This window comes from Nansenia antarctica, assembly GCF_963989245.1.
Source record: "Nansenia antarctica genome assembly, chromosome: 7".
NCBI classification, from domain to species: domain Eukaryota; kingdom Metazoa; phylum Chordata; class Actinopteri; order Argentiniformes; family Microstomatidae; genus Nansenia; species Nansenia antarctica.
Window position 1 is genome coordinate 49,088,461 of NC_137677.1, and position 16,834 is coordinate 49,105,294.

Consider the following 16,834-nt stretch of genomic DNA (forward strand, 5'->3'; position numbering starts at 1 on the left):
TTGTGAAACTTCAACAAACCGTTTCCTCCATCATGACATGAGTATATCTGCAAAGGAGATTGCAGGTACCTCTTCCCACACACAAGTCTATTACAAATAAATGAATGCTTATTTTATATTTTATTTTTGTACATCATACATCATATGGTTATAGTAGTATGAAGAAACATACAAATCCACGTTTGTGCCCTTTACTTGTGTTGTGTTGTTACAATGAAACAATGTGATGTCACGTGACTTCAATTCGCAACACGCTCGAGCGAACGAGGAAGTTTCTCAGTCGCGAGCCTGTCTGTGGACGTCCGTCGGCTGCACAGACTGAGACAGTTGTCTCGTTTATTGACAGTGTGCGTTGACTACAATTAGCTTGCAATTCGGTCGTCTTGCAATGCCGTTTGCAACGTACATTTTATCGACACATTCGGACATGTTCAACTAATATCACCATCAGCAGCAGCAGTAGTAGTAGCAGCTCGTTGGCTAGTTAGCAGAACAATGTTTACCTGCCAACTCACCGGCGATGGGTCCGACTACCACACCATGCAACCGTTGTAGCTAACGCTGTTCAGATTGTAAGTGATAACAGCTATGTTAGCTATTCATTTTATGCAGATACGAAATTCTATTAGGGAAGAGATGTTGTTAGCCAGCTAGCGAGGCAGCAGTGCGATGGGAACACATGCTTGACAGCTCGCCCTTTCTGACTCCGTCTTCCAACATGAGGTAAACAGACGAGGCTTGCAAGTCATCTAACAGACTTGTGTCAAATGTGATCGTTTTGTCATTGCGTTGTGCATAGCTACAGTAGCTTGCTAACTAACTGTTTTCATGTTCATATAATGCATGTTGCTGCTAGCTAGACTAGAAGTAAATCATTTATGAGACAGGTTCAATTCCAACCAAGGTTAATGATGATAGCAACAAGGATTGTTTTGCCTCAGAGCCACTAAAGTCTTATCATTTGATCACGTTTCATCCCGCATGTCCTCCAGGGAATAGATGGCCATGCAGTACGACCAAAGATCCAATGCACAATGGCACTGTCTGAAGTTCATTGGGACCACGCCATACCCTTACCAAAGCTTGCCCGATTCCACTCAAAGATCACCGTTGCTTTGGTAGCACTTCTGTGTTTTATCAACAGCTACGATGGGGAGTTTGTGTTTGATGATTCTGAAGCTATTGTCAATAACAAGGTAATGTTGTCTATTACACGCACACTCACACACACACACACACACACACACACACACACACACACACACACACACACACACACACACACACGTCAAATTGTTACCAACATGTAGTAGGTAACTGATGAAATCACTGATATCCCTGCCTTCAGTATCCTCGGGAGGTTTGTGTCGATTGTGTTTCTATATTCAAGTGTGTTCCTCCTGTAGGACTTAAACCCAGCGACACCACTCACCAACATCTGGACAAATGACTTCTGGGGAAGTAACCTGAGCAGCAACTCCAGCCACAAATCCTACAGACCTCTCACTGTCTTCACATTTAGGTAGGCCCCCACACACACACACACACACACACACACACACACACACACACACACACACACACACACACACACACACACACACACACACACACACACACACACACACACACACACACACACACACACACACACACACACACACACACACACACACACACACACACACACACACACACACACACACACACACACATACACACACACACACCATGTTCACCTTTGTCTCTCTTTCTCAAGTCCTATCTTCACACCATGATTTATCACAGCACATAAACACTTTATCAGATCTCCCGTTGTGATTCAAGCGCAGTACGTGCACTGATATCACTGTACCGTTGTTCCAGGCTGAACTACCTCTTGGCTGGGGGGCTGCACCCGGTTGGCTTCCATGTGGTGAACATTACCCTCCACTGTGTCATATCAGCGCTGATGATTGACATGTTTGCAATATTGATTGGCGGCTTGGCCTGTGACGACCAAGGGAGGAGACTCAACCCCGCACCGAAGGCCTCTCTCCTGGCCGCCCTCCTCTTCGCGTCACACCCGGTCCACACAGAGAGTGTGAGTAGAGACGCGTCAGCGTCCTCTCCCCAGAACGCATGGATCACAAAGCTGCCAACCATGTGGTTTGATCGGTTGATTGCTGCCTCGATCACATTGGAATGATTTGGCTTTTTTCGTTTATTTCCGTCGCGCCGCTTTTTATGGTCCGTTTCGGGGCCCGAACATCTGTGAACGGAGTGATTTGGTTTTGGTTTAATAAATCTTAACGATATGGTCACTTCTCCCCTGGTAAACGGTCCTATTTCTTCTAAAGCCACAACTATGCAACCTCCCATCACGACCTCCTGTTCCACGGGCTGTTGTTGTATTAAACATGCATTAGAGCCGTGCAAGGAACAAAGCCTGCTCTCAGCTGGGTGTGTGAGGCCACGGTGTGTGTTGTAGCTAGGCCAGACTATTAGCGGGGACCAGGATGCTTATTGACCTGGTTGTGTCCATGGACCCCCCCCCCCCCTCTCTCTGTTCTCTTTAATCAGACAGGGAGAGGGCTGGGGGAGACCTGGGGGGTGGCAGGCAGGCAGACCACTGACTTAGACCTGCTGTATCTATCAAAGGAGCCAGCCCCAGGATCTCAGCTGTAGACAGTACACACAGTACACAGTTCTCACTCACAGGCTAGGCTTGCTAATGGTGAGACTCCTGCGCTAGCTGTTAATTGGCCACGGGCAGTAATGGCTGGTACATTGCAGGACCAGATGTGATGCATAGATAGGAGTGTGTGTGTGTGTGTGTGTGTGTGTGTGTGTGTGTGTGTGTGTGTGTGTGTAATGGGGTTTCGTAAGCCTGTAACAAGCACAACAAGTTGCTGAGAACTACAGTACATTCCGAGTGTGTCAAGTCTTCGTAGTATTTCCTGCAATATTTCCCCGATCATTAACCAGCTCTGTAACCTGCTACCCTAGCCAATTCCCTTAGATCTACGAGGAGTGTCCAGGGTTTGGGGCTGGAGTGTCTTTCATACAGTACCAACGTTGAAGTTCTGTACATTCTGTACCTCTCTCTCTCTCTCTCTCTCTCTCTCTCTCTCTCTCTCTCTGTCTCTGTCTCTGTCTCTCTCTCTCTCTGTCTCTGTCTCTGTCTCTCTCTCAGGTGGCAGGAATAGTGGGTAGGGCAGACCTGCTGTGTGCCCTTTTCTTCCAGCTCTCCTTTCTGACCTACTGCCAAGCCTTCAGCGGAGGTGGGTGTTTGATGCTTGGTCGGTGTGAGGAGGACAGTGATGGGGCTCATAGTGATGCATGGGATGAGGAACCAGGAATGTTATCAGAGTACAGATACCATTCCTCATTCGATTCCATGTATTCTACCTTCACCAGCCTCCCCTGATATGTACACATACCACACACTTGCAGGTGTACTTGTGCTGTGTGGTTTTCTAGAGAACTTTCATTCATTAACAATTCATGACATATGTATTCATCTCCTCTACAGGCAGTTGCAGAGATGACAAGTTTTCTGTCCAGTGGATTGCTGTTAGCCTCTCGCTGTGCGCAGCAGCCACTCTCTGTAAAGAACAAGGCATCACAGTCCTGGTGAGGCCATCCAAACACTCTGACATCAATGGATGTGTCTGAGTCCTTTAAAACATTTTTTTACATCAATCGTAACATTTTTACATCAAGCGTAACGGTGACATCTGTCTCTGAAAAAATGTCTCCAGTTATGTCTCCAGTTATGTTTGCATTACAGTTTGTGACGTACAGATGTTCGTAGCATATTGAGATCATTGTTGCGGACCCACGTAGTGCTGTAAGCATACAGTAAGTTAATTTTCCCTGTGGCCTCTCTATTCTCTCAGGGAGTGAATGCTGCCTTTGATGTCCTCCTGATCTGTAATGTCAATGTCTATGAGCTCAGCCAGAGGCTCTTCTTCAGAAGGAAACCAGCAGACGTGAGTCACCTCCTCCGGCACCACTCAGATTCCACCACACACACACACACACACACACACACACACACACACACACCACGGTCACCTGTACCTTATTCTACTGTATGCTAGCAGGGTATCCGCGGTGTCTTGAAAAGTATTAAAAGTTGATAAATCAATTTTGGGAAAATCAAGACCCTTAAGTATTAAAAAGTCTTATCACGATTTTATGAGGTCTTGAATTTTGTAGGTATTTTTCTGAATTAGACTCTGTCCAAAGAGTTTGAGTCCTAAAAACGTTTAGTAAAAGTTCGTGAATTTATTAGTTTCATTAAAAAACTAAGATGAACCGGAAATTTGTGTGTTGTATGATAGTGGTCTAGTCTATTGCAAACTAAAACTGTTAAGTTAAAGGTGTCACTGATGTAAACGGTTACAGCTCGAAGTGGCGGTGAGGTCTGGAAAAATATTGACAAGGTCTTTAAAAAGTCTTAGAAAGGTATTGAAATTAACCTCAAGATTCCTGTATATACCCTGGCTAGCCTGCTACAGCGCAATGGTTTGAATCCAGTGACCATGGGTTCTGTTCTGTGTCAGGTGAGTGAGCTACTGCGGACAGGTCTGCTGACTCGATTGGCTCTTCTGGCTCTGGGAGGAGCCTCTATGCTCTATGCACGCTGGTGGATCATGGGAACTGGGCCCCCGGCATTCACTGAAGTAGACAACCCAGCATCCTTTGCAGAAAATGTATTTCTTCGAGTAAGTACATTAGAGACTTGGCTGAATGTGCTACTGTATGAAGTTCACAATATAGTGATACATTTATATTTGTGACAATGTCATGATATCACCTTATTGTGGGTTGAAGGATATAAATAGGCTTTCTTCTAAAAAGGCTTTTTTTGTTTTTTGGGGGGCTATACTGGTTTAAAAGTTGAATATCAGACTTCTTATCAAATAAAATAGCTGCAATCAATCGCCACCAAGTATCTTTTGGTTTTGCATAGATTTCTTCATATACCACTTGATAGTATTTATTAACATCTAACTAACAATGCCTCATTTTGCTAGTCTAGTGAACCAAGAATAATCCAATCCACATTTCTTTCGTCCTCTATGCTGAACGACTTGATTTGCTTGGATTTTTAATGTTCCCTTTTCCCTCCTCTTCTTCTCCTCCCTCGTGTCTTTCATTCTGCACCCTCCTTTTTCCTGTTTGATTGGCAGATAGTGAACTATAATTACTACTACTCTCTGAATGCCTGGCTGCTGCTCTGTCCCTGGTGGCTGTGTTTTGATTGGTCCATGGGCTGTGTGCCCCTCATTAAGTCAGCCACTGATTGGAGGATGGTGTGGCTGCTGCTGCTCTGGTGCTTCTTGATAGGCTTGATAAGCCAAGCCTTATGCTCACCGGACAGCCAGAGGAGGAGGTAAGAGAGCACATCCATCCCACACAACACACACACACACACACACACACACTCACCATAGATGTGATCTAATACATGTCGGGCTTCTTAGACTGAACACTTGATTACGAAAAGTGGATATTATATCTACTCCAGTATGACTAGGACGTCACGTCTTCATGGCTTAAAGAGAACTCTCAGCTGATGTAGATTTGGGGGCCATATGCGTTGGGTGAATGAAAAACAAAGTTGTCAAATCAAATCACGTAATTGGCACATAACATCACTTGGAGCCTATAAAACAGTGGATGGGTATTATCTTGTATTTTATGTACCTTGCAACCAGAACAATCTAAGACAGTTTACATCTCCACCCCCCCCCCGTCAGGACGTTGACCTTGGGACTGGTGCTGCTGGTGGTGCCCTTCCTGCCTGCCTGTAACGTGTTCTTCAGGGTGGGCTTTGTCATCGCCGAGAGGGTCCTCTACCTGTCCTCCGCCGGCTACTGTCTGATCCTGGCCTACGCCCTGGGACGCTGCTGCTGCTGCTGGACCAAGCACAAGGTGCCCTACACAACAACACACTACACAACAACACACTACACAACAACACACCAGGGACTGGATCTGATTACCTTTCTCTCCTCCTTGATGTGTTAGATTCTCACCGTTTTGTGTGTGTTTGTGTGTTTGTGTGTTTGTGTGTCCGTTTGTGTGTCCGTGTGTGTGTCCGTGTGTGTCCGTGTGTGTGTGTCCGTGTGTGTGTGTCCGTGTGTGTGTCCCCGTGTGTGTGTTCGTGTGCGCGCGCACGTCTTGTCTTGTCTCCCTGTAGAGGCTGCTGGGTGTGTCCCTCCTGACTCTGTTGTGTGTGTACGTGGCTCGCTGCGCTCTACGCAGTCACCAGTGGAGGTCAGAGCAAAGCCTCTTCACCAGTGCCCTGTCCATCTGTCCGCTCAATGCCAAGGTAAGCGGATGCTTGTTGATTTGTCTGTCTGTCTGTCTTGTCTCATAAGGTGAAATGACATACTGTGTGTCCATCAGTCTTTGATCAAGTCTCTCAGTCCATCCATCTCTGTTCCATTTGTCATTCCGTCTGTCTCTCTTTCTATCTGTCTCTCCGTCCAATAAACACAGAGGTGAGCAAATGACTTTCTGTCTGACCTTATCTATCTATCCGTCCATGTAGTGCCATGATCTGAGGACAGTGTGCTCTTCGTGTAGCCTCTTCTGGCACTGCCAGTGATATCCTGATATAAAAAAAGGATCGAGGCATACATGTTTTCCTCTGTTCTGACTTTGCTGCTGTTGTTGATGCTGCTTCTCTCTCCAGGTCCATTACAATGTGGGGAAGAACCTGGCAGACAGAGGGAATAGCAGTGCTGCCATCAGATACTACAGAGAGGCAGTCCGGTACTAACACCATGTTCACATTGTCTGGCAATAACTCTAACCCTAACATCATTACCAGCAGAAACTGTTGTTTAACAATGTTCAATCATTACAAAAAGTCAATGAATTAGGAAGAATGTAGACTTAGGAAACAAAAAACCTTTTGTTCAGGTACTGTAGCAAATGGTAGACCCTCCATTTTGTTTTTTCATAGTCGTTCGATACCCTCTCTCTCTCAGGCTGCATCCCACATACGTCCACGCCATGAACAACCTGGGCAACATCTTGAAGGAGAGGAATGAGCTGGTGGAGGCCGAGCAGCTGCTGTCTAAAGCTGTCACCATCCAGTAGGTGCCTTTACAGTGTTTCTACAGGATAGACACTCTATGTCAAGTGCCAGTCAGATCTGACGCTTGAGGTCTGCAAGCACCAATGCTCTCTGGAGCACTCACTGGTACTTGTCATGTTGTTGTTGTTGTTGTTGTTGTCTCCAGGTCTGACTTTGCTGCTGCATGGATGAATCTGGGAATAGTGCAGAACAGCCTTCAGAAGTTTGAGGACGCGGAGCAGAGTTACTGGAACGCCATCCGATTCAGGAAGAAGTATCCAGACTGTTACTACAACCTCGGCCGCTTGGTGAGTGTGTTTGTGTGTGTGCGTGCGTGCGTGCGTGTGTGTGTGTGTGTGTGTGTGTGTGTGTGTGTGTGTGTGAGGTGAGTGTGTATGTATGTATATATGTGTGTGTGTGTATATATATATATATATATATATAGATATGTATTTATTTATTACACAGTGGCAAGAAAAAGTAAGTGAACCCTTTGGAATTACCTGCATTTATGTATATAATAAATGTGTCTTAAAATATGGTCTGATCTTCATCTAAGTTACAATAATGAACAAACACAAACTGTTTCAACTAATAACACATGTTCAACACCCATATTGAATACATCATTCAAACATTCACAGTGTAGGTTGGAAAAAGTATGTGAACCCCTAGGCTAATGATTTCTACAAAAGCTAATTGGAGGCAGGAGTTAGCAAACCAATCAATGAAACGAGATACGAAAACATTTTGAGTTTGCTGTTCACAAGAAACATCTGCTGATGTGAGCCATGCCTCACAAAAAAGAGATCTCAGAAGACCTGCGATCAAATATTGTTGATTTGGAAAGCTGGAAAGATCTGGAAAGAGTTTAGATCAGGGGTCCCCAAACTACGGCCCGCGGGCCGAACACGGCCCGCCCCTACACTTGGACCGGCCCTTTGAACAACGTCGCCCCCACACACTCTCAACAATGCCAGAAACATATTTTGAAAATTAAACTTTAAATATATGTTTTAATCATATCATATCTGTATTTGATATTAAAGGTTGGCTTTCAAATAAAAATTTCCCTTAGTTATAAACTATTTTCATTAATAACATTATTAGTTAGTTTCAACCGCCCACAGAATGCGGTACATTCAACGTAACGTTCCATAGTGAACGAGCACGGATCTGTAGCAGGTGCACGCGAGCTAGAACGAACATTCAGAGAGATGAAAAATGGCCAAACGGTTGGTAAAGAGAAAAGTTTATTCAGAATGCAGGGTTTTTAACCAACAGTGCACAAATGATTATTATTGTTAAATGCGAAGAAGTTTGTCAATAAATGTATGAATGTGATCGCGGAGGAGGTGTGTCCCGCGGTGAGTCTGTCCGCAAGTAGGCACCAGATGAATTGAAACAATGGGGGATTAGATAATGTAGATGCCCAGCTGCAGGAGAAAACGAAATAATTTTACCGATATGTTCATGATCTGTGTCAAGCAGGGTTTTTCCTGCATTGAGAATTATGAGGCGGCCGCCTCCGTCATATTTCTAGCCGCCTCCAGCTCTCGTATTTTCTACAAGCGCTGCACTCGGTGGATTTCTGTAATTTCTAACTGCAATTGCGGTATTGTGATGGCGGGGGCGCTGTTTTTGTGCTTTCGTGTTGATTTATAGTTGATGTTGACTGCTCAAGGAGAATACATATTTGAAAGTACAGAATGCCTGAGAGCCTTATATTGCATTATATTACATTACATTTTGAATGGTCATCTGGTGCCTGAATATTGTGTTTTCCTTTACATAAATAATGAAATTTCCACCATAAATTGATGGCGAAAGGGCACAAATTGGTGCATATCAATTCACCAGAATGCAAGAAATTAAGTGTTTGATGTTTAAGGACCCCCAGACAGCCCTGCTTCATGGGTCCCCCCTGATGTCTAACACCACTGGTACCACCTCCGCCTCATTTTGAGCCAGGAAAAATCCTGAGTAGTGACGGGAAGCCTTATGGGACGGGGTGCCAAGAAGGAGAATATAAGTGATAGTGGCTTAATAAGTAATCAGTTTGTTCTTTTAAAGACATGTATATATTTTATTCTGTATTGTTATAGTGATAGTGGCTTAATAAGTGATGCAATCAGTTTGGCCTTTTAAAGACATGTTGTACATGTTACGGTACATGTGGGAATACTCAATACGGTAACATTTTTCAAACCTTTATTTACGTAAAACTCGATAGGACAACAGTGCAACAACTTCGCGGATGAACTTTAGTACAATTTTGGACATCATATGCCATTTAAAGGGGGGAAATAGATATCTAAAAATGCATGACTATCATGCAAAATCAGCCTTACTGTAATGTAAAATATGTAATGTTAGATATAACGTTAGACAGGGAGCGCAAATTTATTTTTATGCATGACTATCATACATGTGGGAAAACTAGGGTTAGGGTTAGGTGCTAGGGTTACAGTAAGGTTAGGGTTAGGATTAGTAGGGTTTGAGTTTGAGTTTTGAAGAGAGAAGGTGTGGTTTTGCTTATGTAGCTTTAGAAAAGTGTGTTGTGTTTAGAGTTTTGGGAAAATGGAGGAAAGTTTTGTGAAATGTGTTTTAGCAATTGAGAAAAACTGTAATACAGTACAGGTACCATACAACGAAATTTAGGAGGGGGGGCTCCCCTGGTGCTTGGAAAAAGACAAAAAACACGAGGGCCAAGGGTAAAATAAAAAAGGGAAAAGAGCTGGTTTACATAAATAAAGGCTATGTACACTATCTACTATACTACTATACTAAAACACTGTGCTGTACTCTATGCTATGCTATAAATATCCTAACTTTTCCTATATCTGAACCTTATGTACACAAGGGTTGTCGTATTGCACATAGTATTGTTGCACATTCATTTAAAGTATTAATGCATTTTAATATTGAGACATATATTTTGTATTGACTATAACATAGTATTAATGCATTTAAACATTGAGACAAGAAGCTGTCTTCTGTACCCGCTCTCCCAATATCTCAAACTGTGACCCCCCTCCCCAAGAAAAAGTTTCAGGCACAGGATTTTTTCCCACTTTAAGCCCTGCAAATGACCACAACGGATGTCGTGCGTGGAGGCTGATCACATAAAAAAATCACACCAAAAAAAAAAATGGATACAGTATATATAAAACAAATCTCTATCTGCATTGTGTTATTTAAAATGTAAATAGTAGATTTTCTTAAATGGTCGAAATACTGTATTTTAATAGTTTTTAAACTGTATTTCACACATTCTGATAATTGTCACAAAAGAAAAAAACCTTTCTGGAAATTATCTTGCGACCCCCGGGAGTCATCTCGCGACCCCCACTTTGGGAAACCCTGCCGTAAAACATTGAACAGGCATGGTGTCCATGGCAGGGCACCACGGAGGAAGCCGCTGCTCCAAAATAAGCTTTGCTGCACACCTGAAGTTTGCCAAAGAGCACTGTGACACTTCACAACACTACTGGAAAAATGTTTTGTCGACTGATGAAACTGAGGTTGAATTGTTCGGGAAGAACACGCAGCACTCCGTATGGCGTAAAAAGGGCACCGCATACCAACATGAAAACGACAGTGAAGAACCGTGAAGGGAGCATCATGATTTGCTTTGCTGCATCATAATTTGCTTTGCTGCCTCGGGGCCTGGACAGCTTGCTATGAAAATGAACTCAAGGTACCTTACAGAATAACTTCAGGGTGGCTGTCCGCCAGCTGAAGCTCAGTAGAAGTTCGGTGATGCATCAGGACAATGACCCTAAACATCGAAGTAAGGCCCAATCCCAGTTCACCCCTTGGCCCTACCACTTAGCCCTAACCCCTACGTTTTGCCCGTTCATGTATAAGGGTAGGGTGTCCCAATTGTAGTTGGCATGGAGGGGTAGGGCCAAGTGGTACGGCTACATGGCCCTCCAAACAGAGTTTTTTCAGAGGCACACTCCAAATGGAGTTACAAACAATGTTATGCGAAATCCCAGAATGCCTTGCGAAGTTGCGAATCATCGGCAAGATACTGGCGAACGCACAAGCCACAAAGGAAAGCCACAAATGTAATTATTTTAATTACAGGGTAGGAGCAGGGTAGGAGCACAGGTTGCTAGCGTACATAGCACCGCTATTCTGTCAAGAACTGGCCTGGTAATGAAGCCTTGTTCTTTTTTATTTGATGAGGGCATTATTAAACAATGTTGATAACCAAAATGTGATGTGGGTGTGTAGAGTCATCAGTATTTATGACTCACTATTCAGACTGATATATAATATATAATTGTTTTATCAACAACAACAACAACAACAACAACAACAACAACAACAACAACTCAACATCACTCCCGTCCTGTGTAGTATGCAGATCTGAACAGGCATCTGGATGCTCTGAATGCATGGAGGAATGCCACCATGCTGAAGCCTGACCACAGCCTGGCCTGGAACAACATGGTCATCCTGCTGGACAACACCGGTAACTACACTCTCTTTCTCTCTCTCTGTCTCACGCTCAGTTTCTGTCTGCCTGTCTGTCTGTCCCTTTTGAATTCTCTATTGGATTCAAAGCATACATGTGAAGATGACAATATCATACTACCCCTGTTACTGTCTGTCTATTGGTAGAATACTATCAATCAAGGGAACAATATTTTGTCTGAAAACATATTTAAAATCAAAATGTAAATTCTTTCATCAGATGAGTCAAGGTTTGATTTGTATATATGATATGCTCTGTATAGTCAGACAAGAAGATTCATATTTGGGTTCACTTATTCGGTATTCACATTTGTTGAAACTGTCTTCTGGGCACAGATTGTTCCCAATATTAACAGTGGAGAAACAAAGCACCATATTTTGGAAAGGGGGAAATTTGATCTAGGCGGCCAACATGATTAGACCGGAAGAGCAGGAATCAGCAATGCTTGAAATTTATGTATTAAAGCTTTGTGTGTGTAGTGTTAACGGCGCTCTTCCCTGCCGTGTGGAGAATGCTCTGATTTCCAGACACTGGAGTCGTTTTGTCGGAACCCTCTCCCGAGGGGGCGGAGTCTCCCAGGAGGGCTCTGGAGCCGTCCAATCAGGGGTCTTTATGCTGATCAAACACAGACGGACACAGTCAGGACAGTGCCCCCTCAGAGTTGCACCCACCCCCCCCCCCCCCACCACTCATTTGTTCCCCAAATCTGACAGTGGTACACCCTAGCCCCCCCCCCTCCCCAAAAAAACAAAGAAAAAAAACAACGTACTCTCCTTTTTCACCTTGTACAGAGACAAAGCTGAATCTATACACACACACACAGGTTTAAGGGGTGTCTCTCTCCCCCTCCCTCTCTCTCGCGCACTCTCTCTGTCTGTCTGTCTGTCTGTCTGTCTCTCTCTCTCTCTCTGTCTCTCTCTCTGTCTCTCTCTCTCTCTCTCTAAGACAGGTCTCTGACAGAGATCAATAACTCAGTGGGCCTTGTGTTCAACCCTAATTAGGAGACTAAACCGCTCTTCCATGTGTGAAGAGGAAAAACTCTGCTCTAGATACCACTGACAAATCAAGGAAACACACCAGACTCTATGTAGACTGACTTTTATTGACATTTTATCCATCCATTTGTATGCTATTGGGGTCTGTGTGAAGTTGCTTACTATCTTATGATCTGTAAGCATCTACCCATGTGGTGGGTCGTACTTGCACACTTACAATGTTGATTTTTTAACAATGCTTTACTAGAGTAATTTTTTAAATGTATATAACATTTATTTCAGTTTGCCTGTCTCCCTTTCTGTCCGTTTGTTCTCTCTCATGTCGTCAAGGCAACCTGGCCCAAGCAGAGATGATAGGCCGAGAGGCTCTGAAGCTCCTCCCAAACGACCACACAATCATGTTCTCATTGGCCAATGTCCTGGGCAAACTACAGAAGTATAAAGTCAGTCAGCAACAGCTTTAATTTGAACTCTGATTAATTGATATATGATTTATTTATATTGCTCTTTGTTGTGTGTTTTCTGAGGAGATTTACTACACTTACTACTTAAGTTGTATAAAAACAGTATATTTACTGTTAGTACACACAACTACCGGTATTTACTGAGCAGGCAAAGTAAGGTATTCTGCTATAATTTATTCTGAACCATATCTTGTGGGTTTTCTCACAGGAGTCAGAGGGCTTCTTTCTCCATGCTCTGAGGATCAACCCAAATGCTGCCGGTTGCCATGGCAATCTAGGTATGACCAGTGTGCCTCAAGTGACGTTTTATGTTGAGACATTTCATGTCCTAACAATTCTAAATACCTATGTCAATACATCCAACATTTACATGTTGTTAAAACCGTATTTTGGGAATTCATGCAAACAGGGTAGTCACTTTGTGACAGGTATTTGTAGAAAGAGCTAAACAAAGGGAATTTGATTTGTATGAATGTCCTTGTCTTCAGTCTGAAGTTAGTGTTTCTCTCCATTGCCCTCAGCCGTGTTGTACCATCGTTGGGGGAAGCTGGAGTTGGCCCAGAGACACTACGAGCTGTCTCTGAAGCTGGACCCCGACGCCCCCGGGACCAGGGACAACTACAACATGCTGCGACGCAAACTGGACCAGCGCCAACGAACCACACCCTGAGGGACTCAAACACTGCATGCTGAAAACACACACTCACTCACTCACTCCCTCATTCATTCATTCATTCATTCATTCATTCCAGCTTTGTAATATTTACATTATTTAAAAATAAAGACCATGATCTGTGAATTTGTTCTTGGCATCTTACTTGATAATCCAGCCCTAATTTTGCACAAAAATGACTACATACAGTGCCCTGCCTAAGTAATGGGACAGGGAAGCATTTAAAAATTACAACACTTTTCATGCATAATCCCCCTATTTTATGGTACCCGAAAGTAATGGGACAATTGTCTTGACTGGTGTTGCTGGTAAATCAGGTGTGTTCTGTCACATCATGCAGGTGTAAGAGATCTTCCAATGTCGACTTGATTTTATGCTTTGAATTTGATTTTGTAGATTTCTATTGGTGTCTGTCAAGATGAGGACCATATAGGTGTCAATGAAGGTCATGGAAGCCATTATTACGCTGAAAAATCGGAAACATAGCCAAAACCTTAGGCTTGCCAAAATTAACTGTTTGGAACATCATTAAAAAGAAACAAAAGCTCTGGTGAGCTCAGCAATCACAAACGGGCTGGTAGGCCAAGGATAACTTCCACAGTGAATGACTCACTATAATTAATTAAAACCCTCAAAACAACTGTCCCACAGATCAGGAACGCTCTCTGGGAGGTTGGCGTGAATGTATTAGACAGACTACCATCCACAGAATACGTCACCAGCCAAAGTACAGAAGCTTCTGTAGGTGTAAACCATTATTGTAGTTCACCTCAAAAAGGATGGTCAGCTTACAGTTTGCAGGTTTACAGTTTCCAAAGAGGTTTGGAAAAAGCTGAGGTTCTCTATGCTAACCCCATAGTACATTGTTTGATTTCAAATCCAAACATTTGGAGTGTAGAGCCAAACGAAGACATTTTTTCTGACTGTCCCATTACTTATATTATTGTATATTAAACCATTGTCATAATTCTATAAAATAGTATAAAGAACATTTCTGCAAGCTCCCTTGCAGGGAAATATTTGTGTATAATAACAAAATCAGTTGTCTTTTGATTTCATATCGATTTTTCTCTGATCTCTTTGATGTCATCTGGCTTTGTTTAAAGATGTGTCGGAGAGGCAGGTGTTCTAGAATGCTAACTCTGGTCACATGGCTATCTGAATGTTCCGTGCGGACCTTGTTCTTCTGACATGTGGAACCCATCCTCGCTGAACCCAGTCCTCTTCTCTCACCTCTGACCCTGTGTTGTGTCAGCTGGCCCAAGCCCTGGGCATGTGTGGATCTAGACCCGTCCTTGTAAACTGTGTTTAGCTTGGCTATCCCTCCAGGACCTCCACATGCTGCCATGCTGGAGAGTCGCTGCAGTTTTTACACATCGTATTCTTGTACAATCAGCTGCGTCCCTTAACTCTGGAGGGGAAAAGAGAACCTAGTTCGGCAGTCGCTGTTGTTTACTATCTGTGAGGAGCATCAGAAGATGACTTCGGACCTTCGGGCTGGTTTGTGTTACTGTGTTTGTTATCACTGATGAACCATCTCTCTGTTCCTGAGTGGGATGTCACTGGACTGAGATCAGGACCCCCTCCGCCTATCCCAGCCCTCCCCCTCCACCCCCAAGCCTCTGTAGTTAATATGAGAAAGGTGTTTGGTGGGGAAGTTTTTCTGAAGTGTCCACGAGGAGACAAGAGGTCAGCTGAGACAGGAAACCTGTGGCCGTCACTGTATGAAAACAGCTCTCTATAGCATAGAGGCTTCAAAGAGATCTGGGATGAGCTCCCTAGGGGATTCACCCACCCCCACACACACACACACCCACACACACCGACTCCTCTTGAAGGATACCACCAAGGGAAGGGGTGACCTCGATGTGGAACATCAGTCAACAAGTGTGCACTTGGGTTCAAAGTTCAACGCATTTCTATTTTTTCACCTGCTTCCTACAGCTAGCAGGAAACTTTTGAAGAGCTGGCTGACTGGTATAGCTTAGCTAAGGGCAGCTCGGTTTGTTTACCCATACAGCACAATACACAAGTTGTGTTGGAAACTTCCTTTGATGCCGGGAAGATGTTACTGATACACTCTTAGGGGGGTGACACAGCACACATGACCATCAATGTCCTCTGCTATAAGTACAACTTCCTGAATATGCTACTAATATCCAGTAATGAAATTTCCCTGTTATACAATTCGGTGTTTTTTATTTTCCTTGCTTTGATGTAAAGACACAATGTTGGATATGATTGAAACAGCAATAAATAGCCTATACACAGTGCACTGGCGTCTCAGTGAAGATCAAACCTGTCTCAACACTGGATCACACACACACACACACACACACACACACACACACACACATATTACTGAGGCCAGCAGGCTCTCTTCTATGGATAGCCTGAAGCAAGAATGAGATGCAATGGGGTTGGACAGTGATTTAATATAATCTAAAGATATTTTCTCCACACTGGCACTGAGGAATTATATAGACACACTATGGAACTCCTGAGACGGTGAATGAAACGGAATGAAAGAACCGGAACGATCGGCTCCTATAGGTTTTATTCTCATGTGTAACGTCCTGTCTAATGCTGTTTTATCTTGTTCTAGGCCTGGAGCTGGCTGTCTGGCCACAGAGCTCTGCAGGCACATACACTCATCAGTGGGGGAGCAGACGTTTTATCATAATCATTCTTTTGAATACCTTTCATTATCATAAAATATGTGTGTAAAGGATGAATCCAGCACCCTGGCCAATGTCTTCATTATGCCTTTCTGACTGACGAAACACCTGGAGTCCTAGGGAGTGGCATTAATAAAATATGTTACCTTTATGAAGTTTTTTTTTTGTACTGGGTTATTTCCATTTCACACCTTTGACGGTATCTGTTCAGTTGCTTCATCACAATGATACAGTCAATCAAATACTGACGAGTATCACATGGCATTACAGTAGCATGAATCCTAATTCTATGGTACACATTATACAGTGTAGGTCGAAAATGATTATATTAATGTTATTTGACTGTTGAACGATTGAACAACGCTGCACAGTACCGTCCTGGGCAAGTCCTATTCTAAATACTAAAAAGGACAACACATTTTGATTGACAAAAACCTTTTAATCAAATAACTGATTAATT

The 16,834-nt window shown here is 43.5% G+C and overlaps 1 protein-coding gene across 1 annotated transcript; it reads left to right on the top strand.

Annotated features, from left to right (window-relative positions):
• Nucleotides 1-514: 514 nt before the first annotated feature.
• tmtc4 (transmembrane O-mannosyltransferase targeting cadherins 4) lies at nt 515-13,718 on the top strand. The gene is made up of 18 exons (XM_080536080.1): nt 515-723; nt 993-1,196; nt 1,407-1,522; nt 1,867-2,083; nt 3,176-3,267; nt 3,519-3,615; nt 3,882-3,974; nt 4,551-4,712; nt 5,181-5,383; nt 5,751-5,925; nt 6,194-6,325; nt 6,692-6,771; nt 6,990-7,097; nt 7,245-7,386; nt 11,447-11,561; nt 12,890-13,002; nt 13,232-13,301; nt 13,545-13,718. The coding sequence occupies exons 2-18, from the start codon at nt 1,035-1,037 to the stop codon at nt 13,691-13,693; spliced, it is 2,226 nt and encodes a 741-aa protein (XP_080392206.1). The 5' UTR covers nt 515-723; nt 993-1,034; the 3' UTR covers nt 13,694-13,718.
• The last annotated feature ends 3,116 nt before the right edge of the window (nt 13,719-16,834 follow it).

Excerpts from the sequence above, each read along its gene's own strand:
- tmtc4 (XM_080536080.1), top strand. The coding sequence starts at position 1,035 with ATGGCACTGTCTGAAGTTCATTGGGACCACGCCATACCCTTACCAAAG. Across the intron at positions 3,616-3,881 it reads AACAAGGCATCACAGTCCTG|GGAGTGAATGCTGCCTTTGA; the intron begins GTGAGGCCATCC and ends CTATTCTCTCAG. Across the intron at positions 7,098-7,244 it reads TCTAAAGCTGTCACCATCCA|GTCTGACTTTGCTGCTGCAT; the intron begins GTAGGTGCCTTT and ends TGTTGTCTCCAG.